This window comes from Pseudonaja textilis, chromosome 1, assembly GCF_049901715.1.
Source record: "Pseudonaja textilis isolate UNSWEBS1 chromosome 1, rPseTex1.2, whole genome shotgun sequence".
Taxonomy (NCBI): domain Eukaryota; kingdom Metazoa; phylum Chordata; class Lepidosauria; order Squamata; family Elapidae; genus Pseudonaja; species Pseudonaja textilis.
This window is the reverse complement of record NC_141990.1, coordinates 266,209,487-266,237,358: the sequence shown is the minus strand read 5'-3', so window position 1 is coordinate 266,237,358 and position 27,872 is coordinate 266,209,487. Positions and strand designations below refer to the sequence as shown.

The 27,872-nt window shown below is 38.7% G+C and overlaps 1 protein-coding gene and 1 long non-coding RNA gene across 17 annotated transcripts in view; one reads left to right on the top strand and one right to left on the bottom strand.

Moving 5' to 3' along the window:
* Window positions 1-27,872, bottom strand: part of RAD51B (RAD51 paralog B) — a 329,833-nt gene that overhangs the window by 93,796 nt on the left and 208,165 nt on the right. For 2 of the 16 annotated variants that reach the window (XM_087921706.1, XM_087921701.1), the window contains exon 11: window positions 11,491-11,649. The exons of 13 other annotated variants lie outside the window; for them this stretch is intronic. In XM_087921706.1, coding sequence (XP_087777832.1) covers window positions 11,540-11,649 — 110 coding nt within the window. In that variant the 3' untranslated portion in view covers window positions 11,491-11,539. Of the gene's footprint in view, window positions 1-11,490; window positions 11,650-26,670; window positions 26,745-27,872 lie in introns of those variants that run through there. One more of the 16 variants, XM_087921708.1, reaches the window with a different exon arrangement.
* On the top strand, window positions 294-15,143 carry LOC148128189 (uncharacterized). The gene is made up of 3 exons (XR_015741006.1): window positions 294-382; window positions 11,609-11,669; window positions 14,877-15,143. It is a non-coding gene; the product is annotated as an uncharacterized LOC148128189 (long non-coding RNA).

Sequence of the window (27,872 nt, the reverse complement as noted above, 5' to 3'; positions counted from 1 at the left end):
ATAATGAAACAAAGGCCATTCCTTTCAAGCCCTGTTTAGAAGCTTTAAATTGTCAACTGTGGTAATTAAGATACTCATCTAAATAGACTTTAGATATGATCCAGCAAGACTCTTCTTATGCTCTGATCCTCCATTAATTTCAGTAGAAATCCATTTATGATAGCATGCACTGTTTTATTTTCCTCATACTTACAGAACTGCATAATGCTATCACAACAAGATTTTATCAATAGGCCATTTGGTTATTCTTTTCTTGTAAACGAATCTTTGTTGAGCTTTGCATTTTAAGAAGACACTAGTTCAGCTGTTGTTCACACTGCAAGATTGCTCAGTCCTGTTCATTTTAGAAACTGGCTGAATTATCAGTTCCACTCCAATGCATGTAAGTTGAATGCTTTAGATTCATTACATACTCAGTTGTAGTTTCTTTTCTGTTAATAAATATATCAGAAAGCATCTTGGAAACTTTCTGGTAATGGGTGCAGAAAAGCCTGGCAGTAAATTCTACTGACTTGGAACTGAAGCTTAAAAGACAGTCTTATAGCTTCGTTTATAGCTATATTTTATTTTTGTCAGAGGTCTGGCCAACACTGGGTAGCAGCACTTACAGAAATAGATTATTATTTTCTCTGGTTGAGCACCTAGGGCTACAGAAAAGGAGAGGCTCTTTTACAACTATTAACTGGACAATGAATGGTGGTGTAACTGTAAAGCCCCTTAAAAAGAATAATAGTATTGTATCTCTGGCTTGTTTCCCACATTTCAAAGGCTACTAAGCAGCAGCATCTTTGCCCTTAGGTTACTGAGAAGGCTGAGTCTTGTGCTTATTATGATGGCTTTCCCTAATGATCTGAAACAAAAAAATGCACACAGTGATGTGCGTGTTTAGAGCTTCTGCGGCCACAAGGTCAAACACATTAAAAAAACAACTGAAAGTTTGGCTCTACAGTATTAAAAGAGAATCATTTGTCCAGCCCCCTCCCCTGTTTTTTTTCTGCTGGCTGAGGCCCTGTTTTCCACTACAATTAACTGGAGGGCCAATAGGATTTGTGCCACCCCTTCTTCCACTTGGCTTCACTGCTGAGAAACAGCCTTGGTTGGCAGGGAGGTGGGAGAGAGCTTGACTGAATAGCCTTTAAGCATTCATTATCTGGCTCCTAATTATACGGCCGACATAGTGTTGTCTCTGCCTACGTGGGAACACTGCATCCCATTAATCAGCAGGGGGATATGCTAAGATGAAAGGACCTCCTTGTGTATGTCCTTTGCTGTGGAAGACAGGGATGAGGGTAAAAAGGAGATTTATCAAGTCCCAGAGAGGGGAAAAAAAAAAACCCACACAGCAGGTGAACTGCAACTCCAACCCCGGACCAATTCAACACCTCAGCTTGACTTTACCTTGTTCCCATGCAGGCCTGCAAAAATAATTCACAAGCCTGGTGTTAGGGAATTTGTGCTGCTAAGGTTATGAGGCCAATGGCCACTTAGAGAGATGCAGAAGGGAAGGCAGATATAAACCAAACTCCAAACTTTATCCCTCCTGAGTCATCAGAAAAGGAAATCCTCATTCTTTATGCATAAATACTGAGAGAAGAGCCCAGTTAGTATTTTCTAGGAGTGCACCTGTACACCTCGTTCCTAAGTTTACATAAATTTGCTGTCTGGCACCTGAGAAATGTGATTATAAGATTTTGGTTTGGTCATACTATGTCCAACAGTTTGTTTTAAATCCTTAAGCCTGCATATAAGGAAAGCAGTTTTAAGAGATGATAACGGAGTATGGAGATGCAAAAGCAATGGTGGAAATTAATGGTTACTCTTTTTCCTATCACCCAGATGACGCAGGGAAGTATGTTCAGAAATGAGGGAGTACAAGAACAACGGGGGGAAAAAATCACATGCAGAAAGAGATTGAGTGCATTACTTCCACCATCTCTTTTACTCTTGACAGCCACTTTCTTAAATATGTTTTTCTGAAGGATGCATATATTGATTTTCTTGCTTGTTTGTTTTTCATATTTCTTAACTGCCTATCTCTCTTGGACAATACAATACATTTAATGAATGGGACCCTACTAATAAATTCACTTGGACACATGGATGACTTTGGTATCTATCATGTTTAGGTAAGCAAAACCTTGTTGGTGATATACAATTGCTCTAATACTAATCTGAAAAACTGAGTCTAAAGTTTTAGAAAGGAATACTATCAATATTATAATCTATGTACAGGTTGTCACTGGCCATCTGTCAGTGGGGTGCACAAAGAATTTGATGGTGGTCTTGTGACTGCAGTGGCTCAATTGAGAAGGCCCTTTTTTTCAAGATACTCTACTCAATTTGTGACACTTGCTGCAATTTTGACAGTCCTTTGGCTCTGCGTTCACAAACTAACTGAATCTAGGATGCATCTGAACCAGGCCAAGCTAACTAGTTCACTTTCAATCAGAGGCCTTCATCTCTGCCAGTTTTATAAAGGTAGTTCTCAAATTATGAGTGCAATTGGGTCTAGAATTTATGTTGCTAAGCAAGGCAGTTGTTAAGTGAGTCATATCCGATTTTATGAACTATTTGCCCGTTGCCAAATGAACCACTGCAGTTCTTATGTGACTCATGTGGTCATTAAAGTCTATAGAATTTCTCAGTCATCCAGGTCATGGTTGTCCCAAAGGTGCTTTTTCTGCAGGCAACTGGACTTCCTTGTTTTTAATTTTGAAGGCATTTCGCTCCTCATCCAAAAAGCTTCTTCAGATCTGACAGGAGGAAAAACCAGAGGAAAAATTGCAGACGACAGGAACCAGGAGCTCAGATGACCCCGAGGACACAGATAAACCTCCAAGTGCTTCAACGACCCTCTAAAAGGATGCAAATGACCAGCTGTCTGCCAAGAATATAAATCCTTCCATTCCCCACTATCCTGTCAGAGTTAAAGAAGCTTTTTGGATGAGAAGCGAAACATCTCCAAAAGAAAAAACAAGAAAGTTCAGTTGCCTCCTGAAAAAGCACTTTTGGGACATGTGGTCATTAAGCAAACCATTAACTTTGCTTGTCAGAAATAAGTTGGGAAAGTCTCAAAAGACAATCATATGACCCCAGGATGCTGAAACCACCGTAAGTACATGTCAGTTGCCAAGTGCCTGAATTCTGATCACTTGATCATGGGGAGGCAGTAGTGGTCCTTAAGTATGAGAATCAGTTATTGGTAACTTCTAACAGTGCTGTTATAACTTCAAGTGGTTGTAAGTCCGAGGTCTATCTGTATTCTGTTTAAAAACAAATTATAAATATAATTCTATAAGGTTGGCAAAACATTAACCATCACTAATATCGATAGGCAACAACACTGGAGAAAGGATCTCACATTCCTGTGGCCTTTGTCTTTTGTAACAGCTAAAGGAGTGGAAGCATTACATCTGTAGGAATCCAATAGCTATACTAATGCTGGTCAGAAATAAGATTTTTCATGCTTGCTTTAAGAAAAAAATCAGATCAGCTTAAAGGTGGACTATCTGTGAGAAAATATTCTGAGTGTAATTTTATTAACATAAATGTGTTAAGGGGATATTTCTGATTTCTACTTATCCAAGAGAAGATATGGATACATTTCATAGTAATATGTCTGCCAGAATATTAATAAGAAAAGGGCAGGAATGTAATCTTACATAATTCATTGCTGCTGAGAAAGGAGAGAGGTTGAATGGAAAAACAGTTCATAAAGATGCCAGAAGTCTCTAAGCAGAAACAGCTGTTGAAGTCATAAAAAAGAGGTCAAGTCTTCAACAAACCCAACAACAGGAAAGTCTGCAATAAATCATTTCTACCTTCATCTCTCCTCTGAGCTGTAATTCCCCTGGGATCGATATAGATGCTTATGCAATAATTTACAAGATGCCCCGAACTCTTTTTTTTTTTTTGGTGGGGGGTGGGGAAGGTTGAAGGAACAAAATCCAGGGCCTCCTAATTAGGAAAGAATACTGGTCTGCTCAAAGGGAGCTGAAAGCAAATCGGAAAGCAGACAGAGCATACAGGAAAACAAAACAATAAATAAATCACACTACTCAGTCCACCCTAGAGATGTGCTTTTAGATAAATGACAGGGCTTTCTCTACTTTCCCTTAAGATACTGCATTCTATCGGGGGTTTCTCTTTGCTCTTTCTATAATGGGTCCTTCTTTTATGTTTACTCACCCTACAAAACACTCATTGCTACCTCTCCACAGCAGTTCAGTCCTAGGTTTTCTTCATGAATATCTTCCAGAAAGGAATTATACTTCAAGCACATGTCCCTTTTTCAAAAACTCTTTACTGAAAACATTTCATATCCTACCTTTTTCCATGCATTCTCAATTCCATGCATTATTTTAGCGTGACATTAATCACACACATTGGTTTGGTTTTTAAACATTTTCCATATTTTTTTTTCTTTCTCTTAATGTCTAAAGTGATCATTGTCACATTCAAATTTAATAAATGTAATTGAGCTTTTTGTTCTACTATCATGTCCAACATCCCCATATATTATGCTGTTTGATTCAAACCTTAGATAAAAACAAGTTCTTCTTTCTCCAACTTGTTTCAAAAACAAACAAACAAGAGGATCTGATTAAGATAACATAATCAAACCATGATCAGAACTGCCTATGAGAGAAAATGGCAAGACCAGTTTTAGCAATATATCACTTGTTTGTTCTTAAACCAAATGATTAAAACACACGGCACAATCATTTTGAAAGTAGTTGGTAAACCTTGATTTAGACTAACCAATACTCTTGAAGTACATCTCCATTTAATAAATGTAGTTCCAGTGATCAAAACTTTTCACTGTATCAATTCCTTAAAGCAAATTTACATGATGAACATCTAAAATTTGGTTCCAGGGCCACAACAGAAAGACTGAGTCCTTTCATAGAAAAAAGAGAGGAACATGCAATACTATCAATAGTTTACAGTTCCTTAATGACATTTCATTTCCTCCGTGGCCACAAAATTTGGCTTTTAAGTAATCATAACTTCAAAGCACAAGAAGAAACAAACCTACATGCATCATGTCATTCCCAACAAATAGGCTATGAGTTTTAATCAAATTGGAATCATAAAATTTTGGTTTCTACCATTGGTCTTTTTTTGTTAACACAAGAACTTTCAGATATTAAGGTTTAAGAGATGTTTTAAACATTCAGTTAAGAGCGTCTGGAAAATAAATGGAGGCACATCTCTGACATTTTATCTCTCAGCTGACAGATTAAAAATAGTCCCTTTAGATCAAAGGCACAATACATTCTTTCTTAATTCTTGTCAAACTTTGCATTTGGCCTAGTCTCCAAAGGAAGGAAAGTTGAAATGTCTTGTTAGGTCAGTCATTAAACGCAAGGAGCCCAGAAGTTACCAGAGACCATAAACCAGAAAAAGATTCTGCCATCCATCAGACAGCATGACCTCTGACCCCTTTAATTCCCTCTCCCGTCCCTCCTCCCTCCTATTACTATAAAAGGAGAGCCACTCTGGTTTATGTATAAGATCCTGCCATAACAAGTAGCAAAAAGGACAGCCTTGTGTTGGCGTTGATCCTGTCTTTGTCTCACTGCATTCATTGTCCGTGGGAAAATAAGGCAGATTAAAGGGTTTTATTATTATTATTTTGCGGGGGGGGGATAGGAGTGCAGCAAAGCTGCAAGATTAATAACTGCTCTGATTCATGATCAACAGAATACACAAATGGGAGATGAATCTTTGTATATAATCTGAGGATGGTTACAAAATAGAAAAGAAAACAGATAAAAAATTAGTTGCTCTGATTTTCAATTATTCGTTTATCAATTGCTATGTACAGAGTGAACCAATTTCTTCTGATCTCAGGATGAAGATGTGTATATATTTAACTAAAGAGAAAAACATAGAAAGGAACTTTTCCAGGACAAATGAAGATGGTAGGAGTTGTTTAAAATTATCTTACTTAGAACTATTCAAGAAAATAGACAGCCTATATTCATAATATCAGTATGGTGTTAGAGCCGTGGTGGCAGTGATTAAAATGCAGTATTGCAGGCTAATTCTGCCAACTGCAGCAGTTTGATTCTCACCGGCTCAAGGTTGACTCAGCCTTCCATCCTTCTGAGGTTGGTAAAATGAGAATCCAGACCGTTGACTCTATAAACCGCTTAGAGAGGGCTGTAAAGCCCTGTAAAGCGGTATGTAAGTCTAAGTGCTATTGCAATGATTTCCTGTAAATTGCAACTGAGTGAGTTGCATTTTCTTTCTTCTAATCCTAGTACCTTCAAACTGAACTATTAAATAGGAACTCTATAAAAATTCATATGCAATGTTGGAGTTGAGATGTTGCTTTCCAGTACTAGGACTGTACAAACTATTGCATTTTCTCCCCCCACACCCCACACCCCAAAAATGCAAACTGGTTCTCATACTCTGATGGAGCTTTTGAAAAAAAAAAATCAGTGAATTGTAGCAGATGTGCTAACTATTTAAGTTAGCCCAGCTGTGTGTGTAAGGTCCAACATCTTTGGAATTATATGTACCTTCTTTCTATTCTACTTCAAGCATTTTATTAACTTTATTATCTAGTTATTAAATTTTGAAGTGAGGGGTCCTTGATGCTCTCTGAGCTTGGTGGTTTTCTTTTAGACAATTCATTACCCAAAATAGGTAACATCGTTAGTGTTGATTTTGATTTTAATTTTTAATAATTGATATGTTTCAGAAAAATCTATCTTTGAGGAGTGCAGCATGAAGTAGTCCTGTTCATGTGTATACTCAGGTATTAGCAGAGCCTTTTGTAATATAGTGGCTTCCAAATATTTCAGGCCATAGTAATTATATTTTACAGTCATCACAGCGAACAGTAATGTGTGTGCAAATTATATAGTCCAATGAATTTAGAAAACTTCAGATTGGTGAAATCTATGTTAATATAAAGAGACATAATTTTTTATGACATGAACTTCTATAGTTTTTTCCTCTCGGCACAGCTCCCTTCATTAAATAGTTGAAGCTAATTTGTAAAAAGCACTTATAAGTAAATGTGCATTATAAAGTGTTCTCCTTTGATAACTCAGATAAGAATCTGAACACATGCTCATGTAAATTGATAGCTTGCCAACCCTCCACTTCATTGTAGGGAGGACATATTTGAATCAAACTTTAAGAAGGGCTAAAGATAACATATCCATTTTCCTGCTAACATTGGACTTGGGAATTCACCTGGTCAGAAGTCATAAATGATTCATGTTTTTAAAACTTTTCTTCTTTTAATTGCCAGTCTATACTCTAAATCTATAGGTGGTTTATTTAATCATCTCCTCCTCCCCAACAGACTATATGATACGATTTAAATTTTTAACTACAGCAGATACTTTTATAAAAATGGAAAACACTCTATATTTTGAGGGGAGGAATTTTAACAGAACATCAGAGATTGAGGTCTTTAAATCCAACCTCCTTGTTCAAGCAGGAGCCCCTATACCATTTCTGAAAAATGGTTGTCCATCCAGTGGTGGAATTCAAATATTGTTGCCATCGGTTCGGTAGGCATGGCTTGGTGGGCACGCAGGGGTGGGATTCAAAATTTTTAACAACTGGTTCTGTGGGCATGGCTTAGGCGGTGGGAGTGGCTTAGGTGGTCATGTGACTGGGTTGACATGGCTTGGTGGTCATGTTATTGGCTGGGTGTGGCCAACTCAACATCACTCACATCAAGGCATGCATCTCCTCTCCTGGCCTCTCATGACTATGGGGATGCTGCAACAGTCGTAAGTGTGAAAAACGATCATAAGTCACTTTTTTCAGTGCTATTGTAACTTGAATGGTCACTCCGCACAAGCAAAGTACCAACAAAGGAGGAAAAAAAAACTCCAGAGACGTTCCTGAGACAGGAAGTCTAGTCCTGCCAAGAATGTAATAAGGGTTAACAGAGAGGCAGTTTGTATAAGCAACACCAGAATGTTTCCTTCCTGCCTTCCTTACAGGATTAGGCCAGTAATTTCTTCTAACAACCAGATCCCCGAACTGCTTAGAATGTTAACAACCGGTTCTAGCGAATAGGTGCAAACTGGTAGAATCCCACCCCTGTGGGCACGCTTTGCACGCGTGCACACACTTTGTGTGCATGCATGCGCAAAACATGCACTTTGCTCGGGCGCAGAGGCGTTTGTGCAGGTGCAGAGGCGATCTAACTCACCTGCTGCAAGCCTGCATGATCCCGGTCGCTTCAGCAGCTGCCGCATGGCACTCTACTGTGCCGCACAAAGCAGCTGCATTCCAAATTCAGCAGATAAAGGTGAGTATGGGAGCCCGGGCGGCTGGGTGGGCCCAACAGCAGAGCCAGCAGAGCAGTGGAGACGACTGTTCGGTCTCCACTGCACATAGCTCCTACCGGCTCTCCAGAACCGGGCAGATCTGATTGAATACCACCACTGGTCCAGTCTCTTCTTAAAAACCTCCAGTCACAACTTCTGGAGGCAAGTTATTCCACTGATTAATTGTTCTAATTGTCAGGAAATTTTTCCTTAGTTCTAGGTTGGTTCTCTCCTTGTTTAGTTTCCATCCATTGCTTCTTGTCCTGCCCTCAGGTGCTTTGGAGAATAGCTTGACTCCCTCTTCTTTGGAGCAGCCCCTCAAATACTGAAACACTGCTATTGTATCATCCCTAATCCTTCCTTTCATTAAACCAGACATACCCAATCCCTGCAATCATTCTCCATGTTTTAGCCCGCAGTCCCTTAGTCATCTTTTTTTGCTCTTCTCTGCACTCTTCCTAGAATCTCAACATCTTTTTTACATTATGGCGACCAAAACTGGATACAATATTCTAAGTGTGGTCTTATCAAGCCATTATAAAGTGGTAAGTAACACTTAATGTAACACTTGATGTGATCTTGATTCTATTAATGCAGCCTAGGACTGTGCTTGCTTTTTTGGCGGTTGCAGCACACTGCTGGCAACTGGCTCACATTCAAGTGACCATCACTAAGACTCCAAGATCCAACACAGCTTCTTTAGTATGTGAAGCACCATGGGGGAAGCAATACCCCCCCCAAAATAATTGCATCTTGGTAGTAATATATAATAAATACAATAGGGTATTTTATTTTAAAATGTAAACATACACACACTATTTTTCCCTACATGTAGAAAAAGTAGGACATTTTTGAAAAACAATGCTTCTCCTATACTAGCCTTTTAAGCTCTAATTGCCATGAATCATGTGTCTCATAAGAAAATCAATTCTCATAGTAATGGAATAGAAAGCATGCATAGACCTGTAATTTTGCATATGGTGGCAGCTCTTTAAAAGTTTATAACATTATGAATTATGTTCTATGAAATTTAAGAAAGGACTTACTAAATGGAAACATCTCGTTTAGAACTCAGATACTTTTAGTATGGTAACACCATGGTGACTGCTTAGCTTCCAAATTGTGTGCCAAAACAAAAATCCATCGTCTAGTTCACACTTTATGGCAATCAAAAGTAATGGTGTAAGAATTCAAGGGAATTGTTCCAACTTTTAATAACTTATACAAGAAATGTTCAGAGTTGGATTGAGACTGTGCAGTTAGTTGAGGAATTAGATATAGTACTACCAATGGCAAGCTCCCCAAACTTAAGGTTTCAGAAGTCTTATACTTCCCAAGAAGCTAGACTGGCCTGCTATATTTGACGTCTTATCCTCTTAGGATCTGTTTATGATAGGTAAGACTCAGGACTCCAATACCAATACCTCAATAGTGAAGTTTAACAAGTCAAAAAATGGAAATCATTCTCTCACTACAAAATTCCTAGTCCCATAATGCATCAAGCTAGAGGTATCATACCTAGATTTTCTAAAGTGAATCATTCTAGAGAAAGAGGTGGTTTCATCTAATGTAGCTGTTTATATAACAGGGTATTTACATAATACAGAATACCATAGTTGGAAGGGATCTTGGAGGTCTTCTAGCCTACCCCCTGCTCAGGCAGGAAACCCTATATGATAAATAGTTTTCCAATCTCTTCTTTAAAACTTCCAGTGTTGGAACATTTACAACTTCTACTGATTAATTGTTCTAATAGTCAAGAAATGTCTCCTTAGTTCTAGGTTGCTTCTCTCCTTTTTTTTCTTTTACAGCTCAAAACTGCTTTGGTGCATCTGATCCCCAGCACCAACTCCACGATCAAATGGAGTCTTAAATATGGATCTCCCCAACAACCTACATGTTTATTCACACACATGCACGTATTCACACATTATATACAGGTTCAGATGCAGAAGCAAACTCATACCCCCCACTGTTAATTTTCCAGAACTACATCTTATGTTGTAGTAATAGCAGCAGCAGCAGCAGTAACAACAATAATGGAAACTGTAACAGGGTCTGGGGTCAGAAAATGAGGACGGGCTCTTATGTTGAGGTCAGAAAGAAAAGAAGAGAGCTTGATCCTGGAATGTGGAAGTCTAAATATAAAATTGGGAAGGCAGGAAAGAAAGAAAAGTGAATTCTGGGCCAGGGAGCAGGAAGAGAGATGGATTCTTGAATGTGGAAGTCTGGATATTAAGCTGTGGGGGGCAGAAATGAAAGAAAAAGATTGAATCCTGACCTTAGAAGAATGATGTAAAAGCAAACATGTGGGCAACAATATGGACATGGTTAGGGACCAATATGAATGAGCAATCTGGGAAATTTTCACTTATTTTAGATTCCTGGTTAGGCAAGTCATTCATAATAGCAGTAGCACTTAGACTTATATACGGCTTCACAGTGTTTTACGACACTTTCTTACAGAGTCAGCCTATTGCCCCTAACAATCTGGGTCTTCATTTTACCAACCTCAGAAGGATGGAAGGTTGAGTCAACCATTGAGAATCGAACTGCCAAACTGTTGTAAACTGCTCAAAGTTGCCCTGTGGTGAGATGGGTGGTAAATAAATATAATAAATAACAATAATAATATAAAAAACTATTATGGAAATGTCAGACCAAACAATGTCTATACATTGTATCAAATTTCCACCAAACCAGTCAACAAATAAATGCACCAAGGCATGCAGGGGCAAATTTTCAGGAATGTTCAGGAATAAGGACTGTAGGTAGATGTTTTAGTTTGGGAACTAAAATCTAAGTGGTTGCCACACACAGCTCTTATTATCCGTGATTCTATTATCTAAATGTTGGCTCTCTGTGCTTGCCAGGCACCTGTGTTTTTTGGCTTTTTGTTCCTTTACAGATGTGCAAAATGATAGATGGACTTTTGCCCATGTGTACATTTAGTACATTTTTGAAGATCTTGTCATTTATGGTTTTATTTTTCCATAGTTGCCTGGCTGGTATGGAATCCCTGAAACTATTAAGGCTTCCTGTGCTACATCTACCCAAGCGCAAGCATGCACACTCACACACACACACAATTCCCTTATCTGTGACTCGTGGGAGTCCTTGGAACTGTTGGAAACAAAGGGGTGGTTGTTGGGTTATAAGTGCAGAGGACTATATACCTGCTGCTGAAAACTGCAGATACCTTTGAAAGATTAGCTGTTGCTTGGAAGAAGCTACTTGGCTGCTGAATTTAACTTTTTTGTTAAGCCTGATGTGAGCCTTCTTTTTCTTTCTTTATCCAGTGGCCTTATGCGTTGCCTCATCTTCATCCTCTTGTTCGTCTCTGCTGAACAAGTTTGGAAGGTAAAATGAGGGCACATTTGAATATAACTGTATGAAAAAGTTGTTTGTGTAATGGAAAATACTTGGCATAAGCAAATGAGGGATTAATTTCTGAAAGTTTCTTTCTCAGGCAATTACATTAGTAGTTATTAATTTAATTATCATTTTTGTCCAGGGGGTGCCCCTTTATGGATGTGTCTTCAATGCTCAAACATGTGACACATACACAGATCTATTGTGAATGGAGACATCTTCAAAACAAGTTTTAAACGAGTGAGAAGATAGAAAAGCTGCACAGTCTAACTAATTATTTGTTTGCTTGAATGAATGGTCGATTTGTGACCTCCTTTCTTAAATTCTGGATCATCTTCCTTTTGGATAGATAGCATCTTCCCTCACCACATGTTTTTTTTAAATATGTGCACAACTATATCTTACAAATCCAAATACAAGAGCCACTTTTACTGGCATAACAGAAGTAGGGACAACAACATCAACAACAACAAAAAGACTATTTCTGCCCTTATAAACTACTAGAGAACTTTTCTTTTTCCTCAAATGTGAATGGAAAGCAGAGATCAGATGATGAGTTCCATAAAGCCAAAATGTTTTTCTATTCTGATTTCTTAAAGCGCAATAAGTCAGGCAGAACAACAAGTAACCTATCCAAAAAATTATCTGTAAAAATTTATATTCTAATTCATTACCCATCCTTACAATTCCCCAATCAATTTCTCTTCAAAACTACATTCCAAAATATTGTCCTTTTCTTCCACTTGTTTCCTTTTTTATTTTACTTTGTTTCCCTGCGACGTAGTTCAAATCCTTCCTCTCATTTTCAAAGGAAGCATGAGCACCTGCAGAGGGATTGGGGAAGTAGTGTCACAATCAGTGGTGGGATTCAACTGGTGTAACAACCGGTTAGGTGAGTGTGCACGCAAAGCGCTTGAAAACCGTCCATTTTCAGCTACTGCAGCCCTGGTGAGTGAAACAGCTGAGGCGCAGCAATCCGCTGTGCCGTGCAAATCAGCTGAGCTGCAAAACACATAAATAAAGGACAGACTAGGGCAGGGCCAGGTGGGTAAGGTCAAATGATCGCTGGAACTACTGGTTTGCCGGAACCAGCCAGAACCAGTAGAATCCCACCCCCGATTACAACTGTCATTTTCCAAATGGTATAAATTACATAACTCAAGAGTCATATGGTAGAAGTCGCCTACTATTAAACCAGGGCCTAGATTAATCTTGTTTGCACATTATACTAAGTCACAATTTATGACTTGTTTGATTTGGGCTCAGCACATTATTTGAAACCAACCATTCTAGTTTTTTAAGCTATGCTGTGGAGTATAATTGCTTGTAAATGTAGATTCCTTGAATATGCCCTGACTATTGATGATTATGTGGACTGACATGATTTTTTTTTTAGCAATAATATGAAAATGGGTTGCTACTGGTTTCTTCCAGAATGTTTTCCCTGTTTTTCTTTCTAATCTAAAGCCCTGGGTTTCCTGGTAATTTCCCATCAAAGTGCTAAACTAAGTTGTTGGGATGTTTTTGTTTTTTGTTTTGTTTTAATCGGCCAAGATCAACTAGGTGTTGTTACCTGAACTGGGCAGATAACCTAAACTGTTCCAAATGGCCTTCATACATATACGCCTCCATCTTCTTATGGCCTGTTACACATCTTAAACTCCTCAGTAATGCTAAGAAGAGAAATAAATATTGTGTATTTTGTTTTTAGTATTGTCCTCTGAGAATATAATTTTCACTCTGAGGGGGAAACAATTTGAGTCCCAGAGTTTGAAACAAAATGAATATTTACTGTGGGAGAAGAACATCACAAAGTTGGAATCAAATTCAAAACACACATTCCCAATCTAGTTAATATATGTATAATAATCTTCCCAGCTCCCAGGGTGAATGCTCAGAACTAATTTAGAGCTACTGGCACCAAATAAGATACCATGAAATTTAAAACCAGACTGCACTGGTACTTCTCTTTCACATAAGGAGGAAACAAAAGCTGCAAAGTCAAAGAATGGATCACTTCCAAGCACTTCAGGAAGGCAGATTTGTCAAAAGATCTCATCCCAGCCCTGTTTTGTTTCTGGTGGGATCACAGTAAATACAGATGGTAGGCTGCATAGGGGAGAGAAGAGAGATAATTTGGGGGCTCACAGAGCACATGGTTTCAGGCCTGCTTTTCATTAGTCCTACTTCATAGCCACCCATCTCCTGCAAATGTCATCACACCCTGGCAAAGCATCTGTGGCATGTTAATCTTTTCATTTAATAGAAAAGCTGTTGTGATCTTTCTTCCATTTTTCCTCTTAAAGGGCAGGCAGCAATAATAGTAACTGCAGCTTCATTCCACTTAACTGCTCTCTCCTCCCTGGAATTTTTTTCAAATCTAATTCCAGAGACATTCCCATGGATGGTGTGTGTGAGTGTGTGTGTGTGTGTGTTCATGCACATACAATCTGGTTAATAAATACCAACTGCAGAAGGAAAATCTGTTAAATTTACTACATAAAATGAAAGTGACTGGTTACTGGAGTGGGAGATGAGGCAATCTGGAGTCAGTTTTCCAGCTAAATTTCTCACAAGGGCTAACAAACAATCAAGAAGGGTACTTTATGGACAAATACTGAATTCTTTCTGAAAATTGTGGTAGTTCATGCTAATCAGGAGAGCTCATCCCTTTTCCTGCTATTACGTATGATAGCATAACACATACAAGATGCAAAAGATGGCTCACTTGTGCATTGGGATGTCTGTCAAGTGGGAATGCATGTTTGTCTGATGTGTACAGGGGCAAAACCAATTCACTCCCTTCCTCAATACTTACTGAAAGTGACTTCACTGCAGTGATTCATAACTCTTTTATTATGAATGGGTATTTGTTGTTTTCCATTACTGACTCAGATTCAAACATTCTGCAAAACAGTAATCTGAACTCTGGAGAACTTATTTCCCAGCTGTGGCTCACACACACAGATCATTATGTTCCTTTTAAAGAGATCCCATCTACCACAACATGGTTGCTTTGACCTCAGAGTTGCAATTATAGCAGGGTAGGAGCCTCTGTCCTTTGTGTACAGGCTACAGAACCAGTTAGTTTTCACAGACACACAGAAACATCTATCCATCCATCAATCCATCCCAGAACTCCTGATCAAGAGGTACAACTCTAAGTGATACAATGAATTTTCTTCTTCCTCTTAGCCTTTCATGGAACTCCGTCTACTTGAAAAATCCTGTTCTGACCCATCTCATGGGATGAAAGGCTCCTCTCCTCTCATAGTAGTCCTATTCTTTTGTTAACTGCAAAAATAAATGAAAGGAAGAGAAAAATGCACCTTGTGGCTTTGAGGCAGGCTGATGGAGACCACTGAAGTTATTTCCTTGGATTTTTCTGACTCTATCACTGCAAGAATGGTTGTGTTCATTCAAGGAGTGTCCCAGGCAAGCATTCTGAACTCTATGTGCAAATTGAGGCCAACAAAACAAGAGGGGCTATTTGGAACCTTTTTCTTTATTCTCAATACAAATATAAAATTAAATTACTGTAAATTTACACAAAAGCCTGTTGTGTATGGGTTTTTTGGGTTGGCATCCATCTCACATTGGTTTAATATTTTTTTAAAACAAACAAAGCCATACATGTTATCATTTGAAAACTAAAAAAAAAAGATTGGTATAAGGAAACAGGAAGCAATAGTTCTAAAAACAAAGGACAAAGAAATATGAAGGACACCTCCCAGGACAGCTTTACACAAGTTCAAGACAAACTCTGGGCTATGTAACAGTTGTACATCAGGGTTTTCCCCCACCTTCGATTTATTTGAGATTGGAACAAAGCTTCAGTCTTCTTTGCAGTGCTTTAACTCTGTAGTCCTTGTGAGTTTTCTGGCCAGAATTTTTATTTTCTCCATCCTGCCACCTCCTGGCTTTTAGAGTCAAAGCACCTTCAGAGTTATCTTCAATACCCTGTTTGTTAGAATGCTATCTCCCCCAGTCCAGCTGCCAGAGGAACATTAAACCATAGTTAGGTTGAATGATACCATCAAAGTATATCTCACCCTGTATTGTCTTCCAGATCTCTAATTAGTAAGCAAGACCTCCAGGTTAGGGCAATATGGCTGCAGGGGTGGGCATTAATTTCTAGTCACTTGCCAGTTTCCCTATCACGCAACTTTCCAGTGTTGAACATATTCCTCATAGCCACATTAATATATTTTCACTCATCTTTTAATTGGGCAGAAAGTACTAGTAGTAGTGAACTTATAAATGTTGCCTAGTCATTTACAGCCATTTGCAGAAATGCGGAGTCACATGACCATGATTTTTGACATTTTTGCTGAAACCAGTGTTTAGTTTGGAAATAATGGGTTCACTTAACAACTGCCGCAAAAAGAGTGTAACATTGAGGAGATCACAGTTACATGATCATCTACTTAATGTCACAACTTATGACTGTAATTGCAGTTCATAAATTGTACTGCCCTTCCCATGACCTAATCATACCATGTCTAAGCAACCAGGTTGGGCATTATTGTTCCTGTGATGACCCGGAGTGTAACACAAACGTAACAAAATCCAAAATGTAAATAAATGTCCTTTAATGCCTCCAACTTGGCCCCACTGTTCAATAATTCTCAGTTGGAGATAAAACTTATTCAAAAATAGTCTTCAAAAGAAAGCAATACAGTCCGAACTTAATGAGCAGAGATGAAATAAAAAACCAAAACAAACTACAATGAAGGAATTTCCACAATGAACCAAGATAAGTAATTATTAACTTCAAGGAGATAATAAGGCACAGTCTGTTGAAAGGATGCCAATCAAGATAACTTCAGGCCAAAATAAAACATGCTTTTCTTCTGGTAATGCTGTGTTTTAACTGTCTCTCTTATATACACTTCTCCCCAGCTGCAACCAATGAGGGGGATCATGGCTGCTTCCTCTCTCATAAGCCAAGTTGCTCCCTTCTCTGTTCCTCCCTGCGTGTCCTAGGATGAAGAGGGGATGGACCTTGTTCTTCCTCTGACTGCCCAGCTAGCCTCTGCCCTTCCCCAGCCTACTCCACAACCTCCAGAGCCATACCTCCACTTCCTGTTGGCTGTTCCTCCTCTCCCTCAGAGTCTGACTCTAACAAGGGCATGACAGCTCCCAGCACACAGTTTATTGGTAGATATCTTCAAGGCAGTGTTTGGTTGATTCCCTGCGTCCCCCTTTTCCTCCCATCCCGGGTCATCTCTTTATGAGAAAGACAATCACCATTTGTTCTTCAGAATGAGTGCCATAGTGAGGATGGGGATTCAAGCTTTAATTTGACTGCTCACAATGAACTTCTGATGGGACAGTTGATCTCCCATGGAACTGATCATCCTTTGAAGTATTTTAGTACTTTTCTACTTTTTATTGATTTGTAATGATTAATTAAATAGTTGATCAATAAGCATATCAGTATAACTTACCTCTGATGCATATGTATATTCAGGGAAATTATGAGGTATTAAATATTACAATATTAAATACAATTTAAAAAATTACAAAGTGTATATAATCAAGCAGTTAGATAGCATGTTCAAAAATAAATTACAATGTCTAAGGAAGAAACAATAGATAAATCCTAACTAATCAGCAAAAGATCACCATAGAGGATGCCAGCCTAGCCCTCTATAATGACAAGTATGATTACTGGACAGAAGTCAGAAACCTTTCTTTCTGGCTGCTTTCATGCTTTGGAACTCTTTTGCAAAGCTTGTATTTTTCTCTGTTGAATTTCTCCTGGCAGGCAAAAATGTTCTTTCTGAGGCAGGCATTTGGCCTTTAAACTACACTATTTCTCAAGGTAGATTTCAACTCTGTTTTCTTTTAGTTGATGTGTTTAAACTGCGTGTTTCCTTGTGTTTTCACTTTTACTTTTATTGGCTTACCTACATTTTATGGTGGTTTTTACTGACATTTTTATATTTATATCCTTTATTTATTAGAGTTATCCTTACTACAATCAAGAGACATGTTTTGCTGTTGATATACCTTCATAAAAATAGAAGTATAATTAAGGTATAAATATAAAGGAAATGAACAATTACCATAAACATACAATCAACTGATGACATCAATTCATACATTGAAAGACCTCCAACATAATTCTGTTTAATAACTTAGGGAAAGCCAATTTAGTTTAGTTTCCTTTATTGTCATTGTACCTTGTACAATGAAATTAAATGCCATCTTGAGTGTACATTATAACTATAAAAATAAAACACAAACATACATCCTTCACATTCTATACAATTGAACTGAAAACCCTACAGTGCATTAATATTGCAATAGAAGCTGTTTTTCAGCCTATTTGTCTTTGTTTTTATTATCCTGTACCGTCTGCCAGATGGTAATAGTTCAAAAAAAGGGTGCCCAGGATGAGATAGATTTTTAAGAATGTTTTGAACTTTCTTAAGGAAGTGGGAGCTGTAAAGTTCTTCCAAAGAGGGGAGAGGGCAACCAATGATCCTCTGGGCAATGATGTTAACCCTCTCGAGTGCTGTCCTATCTGCCACTGTGCAATTGGCAAACCATATACAGGTGCAGTAAATTAAAATACTCTCTATGGTACAGTGGTAGAAGGTCACCAGTAGTTTTTCATTCAGTTGTTGTTTCCTGAGAAGTCTCAGGTAGCATAATTTCTGCTGGGCCCTTTTGACCAGGGCTGCAATGGGAGTGCCCAGGTCAGGTCCTCTTTTATGATAACACCCAGAAATGTAAAACTGGCCACTTGCTCCACTCAGTCTCCATTGATAAACAAGGGCTGGATGTCTGATCTATTCCTTCTATAGTCCACTATAAGCTCCTTGGTCTTATTGGTGTTAAGGACCAAGTTATTGTCTCCATACCATGAAAGCAACTGGTCCACCTCATCTCGATAGGCAGACTCATCCCCCCCGGAGATGAGTCCCATCACTGTTGTATCATCTGAAAATTTAGTAATAGTATTACTAGCGTGAGTGGGAATGCAGTCATGTACATAAATAGTATAGAGTAAGGGACTCAACACGCAACCCTGTGGTGTACCAGTGTTAAGAATAAGGGCTGAAGAGATATGATTACCTAATCTGACCCTTAGAGCGGCCAGACAGGAAATCCATAATTCAAAGGCAGATTGAATAAGAAAGTCCAAGATCCATAAATTTAGACACTAGTCTATGTGGAAGTATAGTGTTAAAATGAAGAACTAAAATCTACAAAAAACATCCTCACATAGCCCGCCTGCCCCCCGCCCCCGCTGTTCCATATGACTCAGAGCAGTGTGAAGAGAGATGGCTATAGCATCCTCTGTAGATCTATTTCTTCTGTATGCAAACTGGTGTTTATCAAATGTATGCGGAAGACCAGAAATGAACAGAAATTATGTGGAGCACTGATTAAATTTCTGAATGGAAGTTATTCCAAAGGGTAGGTTCCTCAATAGAATGCCTCCACCCATCTCCCCTTACAATAGTGGTGAACCCACAACCAAGTTCTTCTAGGACATTTGGGATGAGCAGGCCATAACTGGTTCAAGGAGGAGGTTTTACAAATACTCCAGCAGGTACCAAGCCAAATAGGGATTTACATGTCATACTGAGCAATTTTATTATTAACACATCTGCCTTAAGCACCATTTTAGTGCTTCAACACATCTCTTCCCAGACCTCTTTTTTGTGCTGTTTATCATCAAAATGAAGCAGAAACTTAATATCTTGGTCAATAAATGAATACCATAGACCCACAAGTTTTATCAAAGAGACATAGATGTATAGGGAGGAGAGATTTCTAAGTGAGTTTTAGCAGGAAAGAGACTTGGAATTACTCTCATGTCTGCTAATTTCACCCTCCCTTTCCCCCAGTTTGCACTCCAGTCAGCCTTATGTCTAAACTTGGATTTGATTTGAGAAAATGCACATTGTGAACAGAAAAAGGAGGCATTAACTGATGAAAATGTGTAGATAGTAAAATGATTAATTGCTCTCTCCCATTAGCTGATTCCACTACACAACACCCTCAAGGGGTTATGGGGGGTGGGGTTTGCTATGGCAGTCAGAATACTAAAAAGTTAATAGGCCATTGAGAATTAATTTCTTACAAAACAATTTTAAGCTAAAGGTATCGTGGGATGAAAAAGAGGCAATTTTGCTTCCCTCTTTATTGTATCTAATGTATAACAAAATCACTCCATCATTAAAACATTTGTTCTATTTAATTTTAGAGGCAATATGGCTTCCCCCAAATTAATGCCTCCTGCAGCACCCTGCAGGCCAAAACGGGGTGCAGGGGTCACCCCCACCCACCCCGTGCCTTGTTTTCACTGTCTGTGGCCTCCTACAGCACTCTGCCAGCAGTTTTCGGGCTTATTTTGGCCTGTTTTTTATGCTTTTAAAGCTCATTTGGGGCCATTTTCCAGCCCATTTTCAGGGCCATTTTTGGGGCCACTTTCCAGGCTGTTTTCAGCTGGCAGAGTGCTGCAGGAGGCCATTGACACCCCTGATCTACACAAACAGTATTTCTGTGTGCAACATCAATATGGAGGAGGTTAACAGAAGAGTAACAGTTAGTGAAGAGGTGCAGTAGATTAGAGGGACCTAACTCTTCCACTACCTCAGCTCTTCTGAGTAATTAACCTAATTGGAAGTTTGCTTCCTAGGGGATGCCTGAAGTAAGAGAAACTGTTATATGACAACTGTGCTTAATACAGATTGGATGATGAAGACATTGTCTTCTACATGAAAGCTGGTTAGACAAATTTGGCGCAAAGGATGACTAGTGGGTGGCAAATTTTGCTACAACCATTCAGTCAGTTTCTTAAAGGACTGTAGGCCATGCATCACTGAGAGATTGCATTGGATCCTGGAGCCCACAGTTTTGGACACTGGAATATTTCAAATAGGCTGTTGTGCAATCATAAAAGTCCAGGTGTAAATCAAGTACTTCATGATGAAGAATATGGCAGTTTTCCTATATTGTTTACTGATTACATTTTTCTAGATGTTCACCTAGCTGGCCCTCATTTTAAAAAATCATAAACCCAAAGTATGGATTATAAAGGAAGCAGAGATATGCTCACAGTGTCTTGCTTTGTTATACTTGATGCTTGATTGTGGTCAGGAACATTCTTATTATTGTATTTGAGTGTGGGGATCTTCAGGCACTCCTTCCAGTAATAAGTACATTTATCACTTTTTTGTAATTGTTGTGTCTTGTGCCTCCCTACTACATGTCTTATGAATTGTTGAGGACAAGGGTAAAAATAGAAATGGAAAATAAATGTGAAGGAAACCAAGAATAAGAAGAGAAAGTAAGGACTCATGAAGCAAGATGAAACAACTGAACTCTCAAAAACTCCTATGTAAGTTCAGCATATCGGACAAAGGAGTTCCTATTTTTTAATCAGAGAAAATCTCCATCTTAGTGATAGACTGTGCTTTGATCTCAGGAAAACATGGATGGTCAACTTAGAAATTGCTCTATTATCTCAACCACATTAGCACAGTATGGAATGCTGACTGAAGGCACACTTAGTTGCTGCTAAAATGTTTCTGAAGTTGTTAAACAGTGCATTTTATGGGAAAGATGTCGGGTACAGAATCATATCTCTAGGTTTCTCGTGGCTGCCAAATGCCACGTGGTTGAAAAAAACCCAGAGAATGAACATAAGTGGTACCTATAGTTATGCAAATATAGAAAAAAGTATAGTTTATTGTGCATATAAAACCTTTCTTATGCATAAACACAACAGAGCTAACCAGCCATTACATTTTCTAATATTCAGCTGGACACTTTCAGATAGTTTTTGAATTCAAAAAGGAAAATATTTGTCAAGTTGGCAGGACGTTTGCTAAGTGCAGGAAGAGGCATAAAGTTGCCTTCACAACCAATGTTATACAGGTGCTGCTGCTTCAAGCTGCAGAGAAAAAATAAATTTTCATGTGTTTGAAGAGGATGGAAAAAAATCTAACGTGATACTTGGATCCTCTCACTGTAGAGATGTCTAACCACAAACTTGCTTTAACAACACTGATTTCCTTTAGCCAGTGAAACATCACATTGACATTCTTTCACTGAGTTGTGGTTTCTAGATACTGCAATAGGCAAAGCTGAGGTCTGCTCAAATCAGTAACTATTTGTGTACATTTTGGTATACTTTTCAACTCAACATGCCAAAGTAAATCTCCCATGTAAAAAGTCTGGACTTGGTGGTTTATTATATAGACCGGTAAAACTTCACAGCTTTATTATTTAGAAAACTGTCCTGGTGATTCTTCCAATATGAATAATGGAAAAATTAAAACTGATGTGATTTTGGCAACAGTCATCAAATGAACCCCATAATGACATCAGTAAGGTAGCTTGGATCTATTACTAGGGGAATGGAGCCTAAAGTAAATCGCAATGTGAACAAGTTCAAACTAAGAGACAGAATTAAGACAAGGTGGTAAGGAACTATTTGGAGGGGCTGCATTGCCACTTCCAAAATGCAAGAATCAGGTTCAGACTCTTTTATACTTTCAAGCAGCGTTCCTATTACTGGCATTACTCTTTCACATGAATGCATTCAAGGTTAAGTGCAAGTTTTTTTAAAAAAGTCCAACACATTTCACTTCAGACACCTAACTGTTGTGCTCAAAATACAAAATCCACAGAGTCATGTCTGTAAAGTAATGGACCTTCTGGAGCAGCCTCTCTTTTCTCCTTTCAGGGCTTATTTTATTATGGCTTAGCAACCAGAGGTACAACAACGTTTGTCACAATCTTATTTACGACACTTCAAAGTCTTGATGGTTTGTACATTTCAATATCCTACTTGCTTGAAAGAATAGAAGAAAGCTGGAATAGAGAGAGGAAAGGCAACCTCTTGTGATTCAAAGGACAGGATTTAACTCTTGCTTTATTAGCCTGGAATACAGGGTTCCTTTCTTTTAGATAAACCTGAAAGAAGACATTTTCAGGGCACCTGTTCACCATGCAAAGAAGGCTATTAAATGAGAAATAAAAGTCTTTCATTTAATGTTACAAAATTTATGTTAAGCAATGGAGGAAATGGAAAAATACCTCTAGATGTCACACTGGTCACCAGAGAGAGATGAGCATTAGCACAAGATAATTATGCACTCATAAACTATTCTTCTTCTTTTCCAGAGACCCCAAATCTCCTCCTCGAGAAGTGGCAATCCTGGGATTTGAAATCCAATCCATGGGAAGGGGACCATCTCGGAAAAACCTATGCTTTGCTAAGTTATTTTTAATCAGACATAATTAAACTACTAAACATTAAGCTTCTGTTTCAGTTTCTAGAAATGTTTTCTCATAGACAGTTATGCTAAATTGGTATTACATAGCCCTTTAGAACTGTTTCTTTCAGATCTGTCTGAATCATGTTAGTAAGATGCACTACTGTCACAGAAACAAAGACTTCTGACTTTAATAACCTGACCAAACCTAAAAAACAAAACTGCAAAACATTACTTCTACCATTTTTTGCACCATGAATCTTTTATGGTTTTACAGAACTGATGTTTCGGTTCTTGAATATTCATTCACCTATTGAATAGCCTTCTCGATTCTCTCTTCTGCTTGCTAATTATGAAATCAACACCCTCCTTTGTTTTAGAGCCCTAATTCTTAATGAGATCCTGTGCTGAATATCTAAGGGATTTTTTTTGCAAGTAAAAGGATTTCTCTCTTGATGTGAACCTCAGGACAGCCTTCTCCTGAAATTAAAATATGTTAGAGGTGAAAGATATTTATGCTTTCTATCTGGAGAATAACTAAGTATTCTTACAGTAAATTCACTTAACAGGCCTGCATGTTCAACAAATAAATTTTGCAATGAATGGTTAATTACCCTAATTGTTAGTGGGGCAGATTCTATATGCTAAAGTCTGGCAGAATATTACAGAATTATTCCTGCATTGAAAAGTTGTTTTCTCTTGCAGACTGCAGAGGGACTTGCTTTTCTACACGGACAAGAAGACATTTGTTTTCATGCTACACTGAGCAAGCAATGAGCTAATTCAGTAACTGAACTTTAATAGTCCATATGTGACTGGAAAAATAAAATTATGTGTTCAGGAATCTGGTACCAGTTTAGAAAAGCAAAAAAAGAAAAAGAAAAATTGTGTATTTTAATAAATCTTAAAGGAATCTATTTCTTGTTTTTGTGTAAACAATTTGACCTATGAACCCATTTTCTTCAAACCTGATCCTAGATATTTCCAGCCAACTGCCTAGCAATCATAGTAGTTCACGAGAAACCCTTGATTGTAATTTTGAGGGAAGAGAATTAGAGGAATAAGGTGATGACAACACATTTTTCCACTATCTGTGGATATATTTGCCTAAGGTATAAACTTCACTATTTTTCCTGATTAACCTCTTTGATTTGAAAGAAAAGGGCATGGGGGTCTTACTTTTAAGCTGAACTTAAGTTGATACATGGCCTTTGAACTAAATGCATACACCCAGGCCTTAGAAAAGAAATATAGCTATTTTAGATCTCAGTATTACTAATATTAGGCCCAATGCTACCTGTAGTCATGAATGGAGCTCTGGCCCATTCTTCACCAGATAGTTAGGGCCTCCTGCAAAAGGTTCCTATCACCTTGTTTGAAAATGCTCAAAAGTCTGAACTGTTTTAACAGAGAAGGAAATGGATAGTAAAGGGCCCTATATCTAAAATATTTTAGATATAGTTGGAATGAAAGGTTAATTAATGTTAAAAGCTCTTTTATTTGGTTAGAAAGAAGCAGTGCTTCCAGTTTATGGGAATGTGCAAAGCTTCTGATGTTTTGCCAGGGAATTTATTTAGGGAGATGATAAAGACAGATTACTTGATTGCTGACTGCACTGTTTGGCCTTAACCTACAAATAAGAAAGTGAGAATAGATAGAAAGCAAAACAAGGCTTTAAAGGAATTTTTCATTAAGTACAACAGGCCCAAGATACAACTAATTGGTTTGTTGTAAGCATATGCTTTTTGAATATAGCTTCAAAAAAATCGGGAAACTGGCAGTGTCAGGATATAAAGACTTTTTTTTATTGTGACTATGTTCCCAGCAATCGTTTCCCCCTTCAGGGAAAAATGATCCTCAGTGACTAACAAATACACAAGAAAGCATATACTGGATTATAGTTTCTTGTGTTCTAAAAAACAGTAACTCAGGAGAACTTTGGTAAAGGAAACTATCAAAAGTCTAGTGACAAATGCATTATCATTTAAAATATATTTATGAATTCCTCAAATGTAGCTGTAAATTATATATTAATGCATTTATATTCAATATCAATATCAAATATCAATTATATTCAGCAAGCGGTAGCACCTAGCTGTTGTTGGCTGATCAAAAAAGCAGATCCTGAGACTTCCAGGACCAGTGCCTAGAATGAAACATCACATACACACACACACCCCTAGGGGAAAACAATGGCAAATATCACCAACTTTCGGTAATGCTTCCAAGGTAGCCTTCAGGAGTTGAGCTTAGCCTTTGTATTTCCAACTGAAGATCAATTTCTTAATTCAATTTACTCAAGAGTGTCAGAATACCCAATAGACTCCCAAACTGCACTTGCTAAATCTTGACAGGACTGATGAATTTAGTGCTCATTCACACATTTACCACAGGGGAAAGACACCAGACAGTAAAAGTTTTTCATCCCTCACCTCATCCCTAAAGAACCTAATGATACTAATTAGGGTATTACAGCACATCCTTCAGTAAACTACAGTATGTATAATCCCATCACTTTCATAATTTGAAAGCACAGCTGATAGCATAAAAGCTTTTTTCCCCTCCAGGCAAAGTAGCCCTTTTCCCAGAGATGGAATATTTTGTTTCTCGTATTTTCATATAGATGAAGAGAGCTGGATTCAGCCTCCTCTTTCTCACAAAGAATACTGAAGCAAAGCTGTTTCAGTCTTAGCACTGCTCCCCTCCCAACTGCATGGAGGTAATACAAACCAGCGTAAATCAAAGAGTGTTCTTGCCATCAGATCCACCCTAAAGCCGTTTTCAAATTGGGAATCTAAAATTACCATATATACAGCATCTGCAGTTGAGCCAAGTACAAATCAAGATGAATAGCTGTGACGCACAAGGTAGAGTGCAAAAGTATGCAGCTGGGGCTCTGAACAATGTAAGTTCTTGCTGCTAAAGCTTCTCTAATGCCTTTCACAGAGAGCACAGAAACAACAAAGGGGTCTGAGAGAAAGAGAGAAATTCCAGTAAGATGAGTGAAAACATAGCTCAAATCCCAAGCTGTTCTGCTAATGAGCAATAGAAATAATTTACAAAGGGGCAAGAAGGGAATTCAATTAATTAGCAATGTGGCTGCACTACAGGGAAGAGAAGAAGAAAAGGACACTGGCATTATCAGAAATGGCCTCTATTCTGCCTTTCTTGTTATAAGAAAAAGCTTGCTGGAAACCATAAAGGGAAAAAAGAAAAGATTTCTCTATGGAAGAAGCAGGCAATATTTTGGTGGTCAGGTCACCATACGGGGAAAAAACTGGGAGTGATGTGCTGCTATTATACAATGATGAGATTGAGATTTCTGGATTTATTTTTATTTTTTAGTTCTGTTGGCCTCTCTCCTAGAAAGATAGGGTATACAGCTGCCATTTTCCTATGGTTTGTCACTGAAATTCAGCAGAGGGATTTCCAAGGATGGTTAAAAACCAAAGAGTTTGATAACTACAGGCCCCATTCTCAGGCTTCCCTGAAAATGGCAAATGGGGACAGCCCAGCTCTCTCTTAAGATCCCTTCCACACCAGGACTCTGCCCTAAGACAAAAGCAGCCGCAGGCCTCAGTGATCCCACACTACAGTTGAATTCAGCAGCTGTGCCAGTTTACTTCCAGGTCAGCTGCAACATAATCCAAATGGCAAAAACACAAAGCAAAACAAACCATACTTTTTGTTTGTTCCTCAAGTTTGTAGGTGGCCTTTTCCTATTGGTGGGAATGCTTACAGCACTCTTTTTTTCCAGTTCCTCAGCAGATCCTTTAAGAAGAATGTGGGTTTCATTCGAGAGGGTCTGTTTCTTCCTTCTCTGTCAGGGGAGAAGCGCTATGTAAATCCAGGCTGTTTCCCCCCCCTCCCCTGTTTGTGCAGATCAGTGTTTCTCACTTTTAGAAACTTTAAGATATCTGGACTTCAATTCTCAAATTTGCCCAGGTATCATGCTGGCTGGGGAATTCTGTACACTGAAGTCCAGAATAACAGAGTTGGAAGGAACCTTGGAGGTCTTCTATTTCAGCCTCCTGTTCAGGCAGGAAACCCTACACCGTTTCAGACAAATGGTTGTTCATCTATTCTTAAAAACTATTGGTGTTGAACAGGGGTGGGATTCAATTTTTTTAACAACCGGTTCTGGGGGCACGGCTTAGGTGGTGGGCGTGGCTTAGTGGTCATGTGACTGGGTGGGCGTGGCTTGGTGGTCATCTTATTGGCTGGGCGTGGCCAACTCAATATCACTCACATCGAGGCATGCATCTCCTCGCCTGGCCTCTCATGACTGTGGGGATGCTGCAACAGTCGTAAGTGTGAAAGGTGGTCATAAGTCATTGTTTTTAGTGCCACTGTAACTTTGAATGGTCACTCCACACAAGCAAAGTACCAGCAAAAGAGGGGGGAAAAACTCCAGAGAAGTTTCTGAAACAGGAAGTTTAGGCCTGCCAAGAATTTAATAAGGGTTAAGGGAGAGGCAGTTTCTGTAAGCAACACCAGAATGTTTCCTTCCTGCCTTCCTTACAGGATTAGGCCAGTAATTTCTTCTAACAACTGGTTCTCTGAACTGCTTAGAATGTTAACAACTGGTTCTAGCGAATAAGTGTGAACTGGTAGAATCCCACCCCTGGTGTTGAAGCATCCACAATTTCTGGAAGCAAGTCACTCCACTGATTAATTGTTCTAAATAAATTTCTCCTTAGTTTTAGGTCAGGAGTGTAAAACTCAATTTCATTGAGGGCTGCATCAGAGTTGTGTTTGACCTCAGAGGGGTCAGGGGTGCATGGCCAGGGTGGGTGTAGCTATAGTGGGCATGGCCAGCTCGACATCACTTGTGTTGGGGGCACCTGTGGTGGCCAACTGCTAAGACAGGATTTTCCTCCCTCCCTCTCATTATAATCTCCTTCCTTCCTTTTCTTCTTTTCCCTTTCCTCTTCATTCTCCTTTCTTC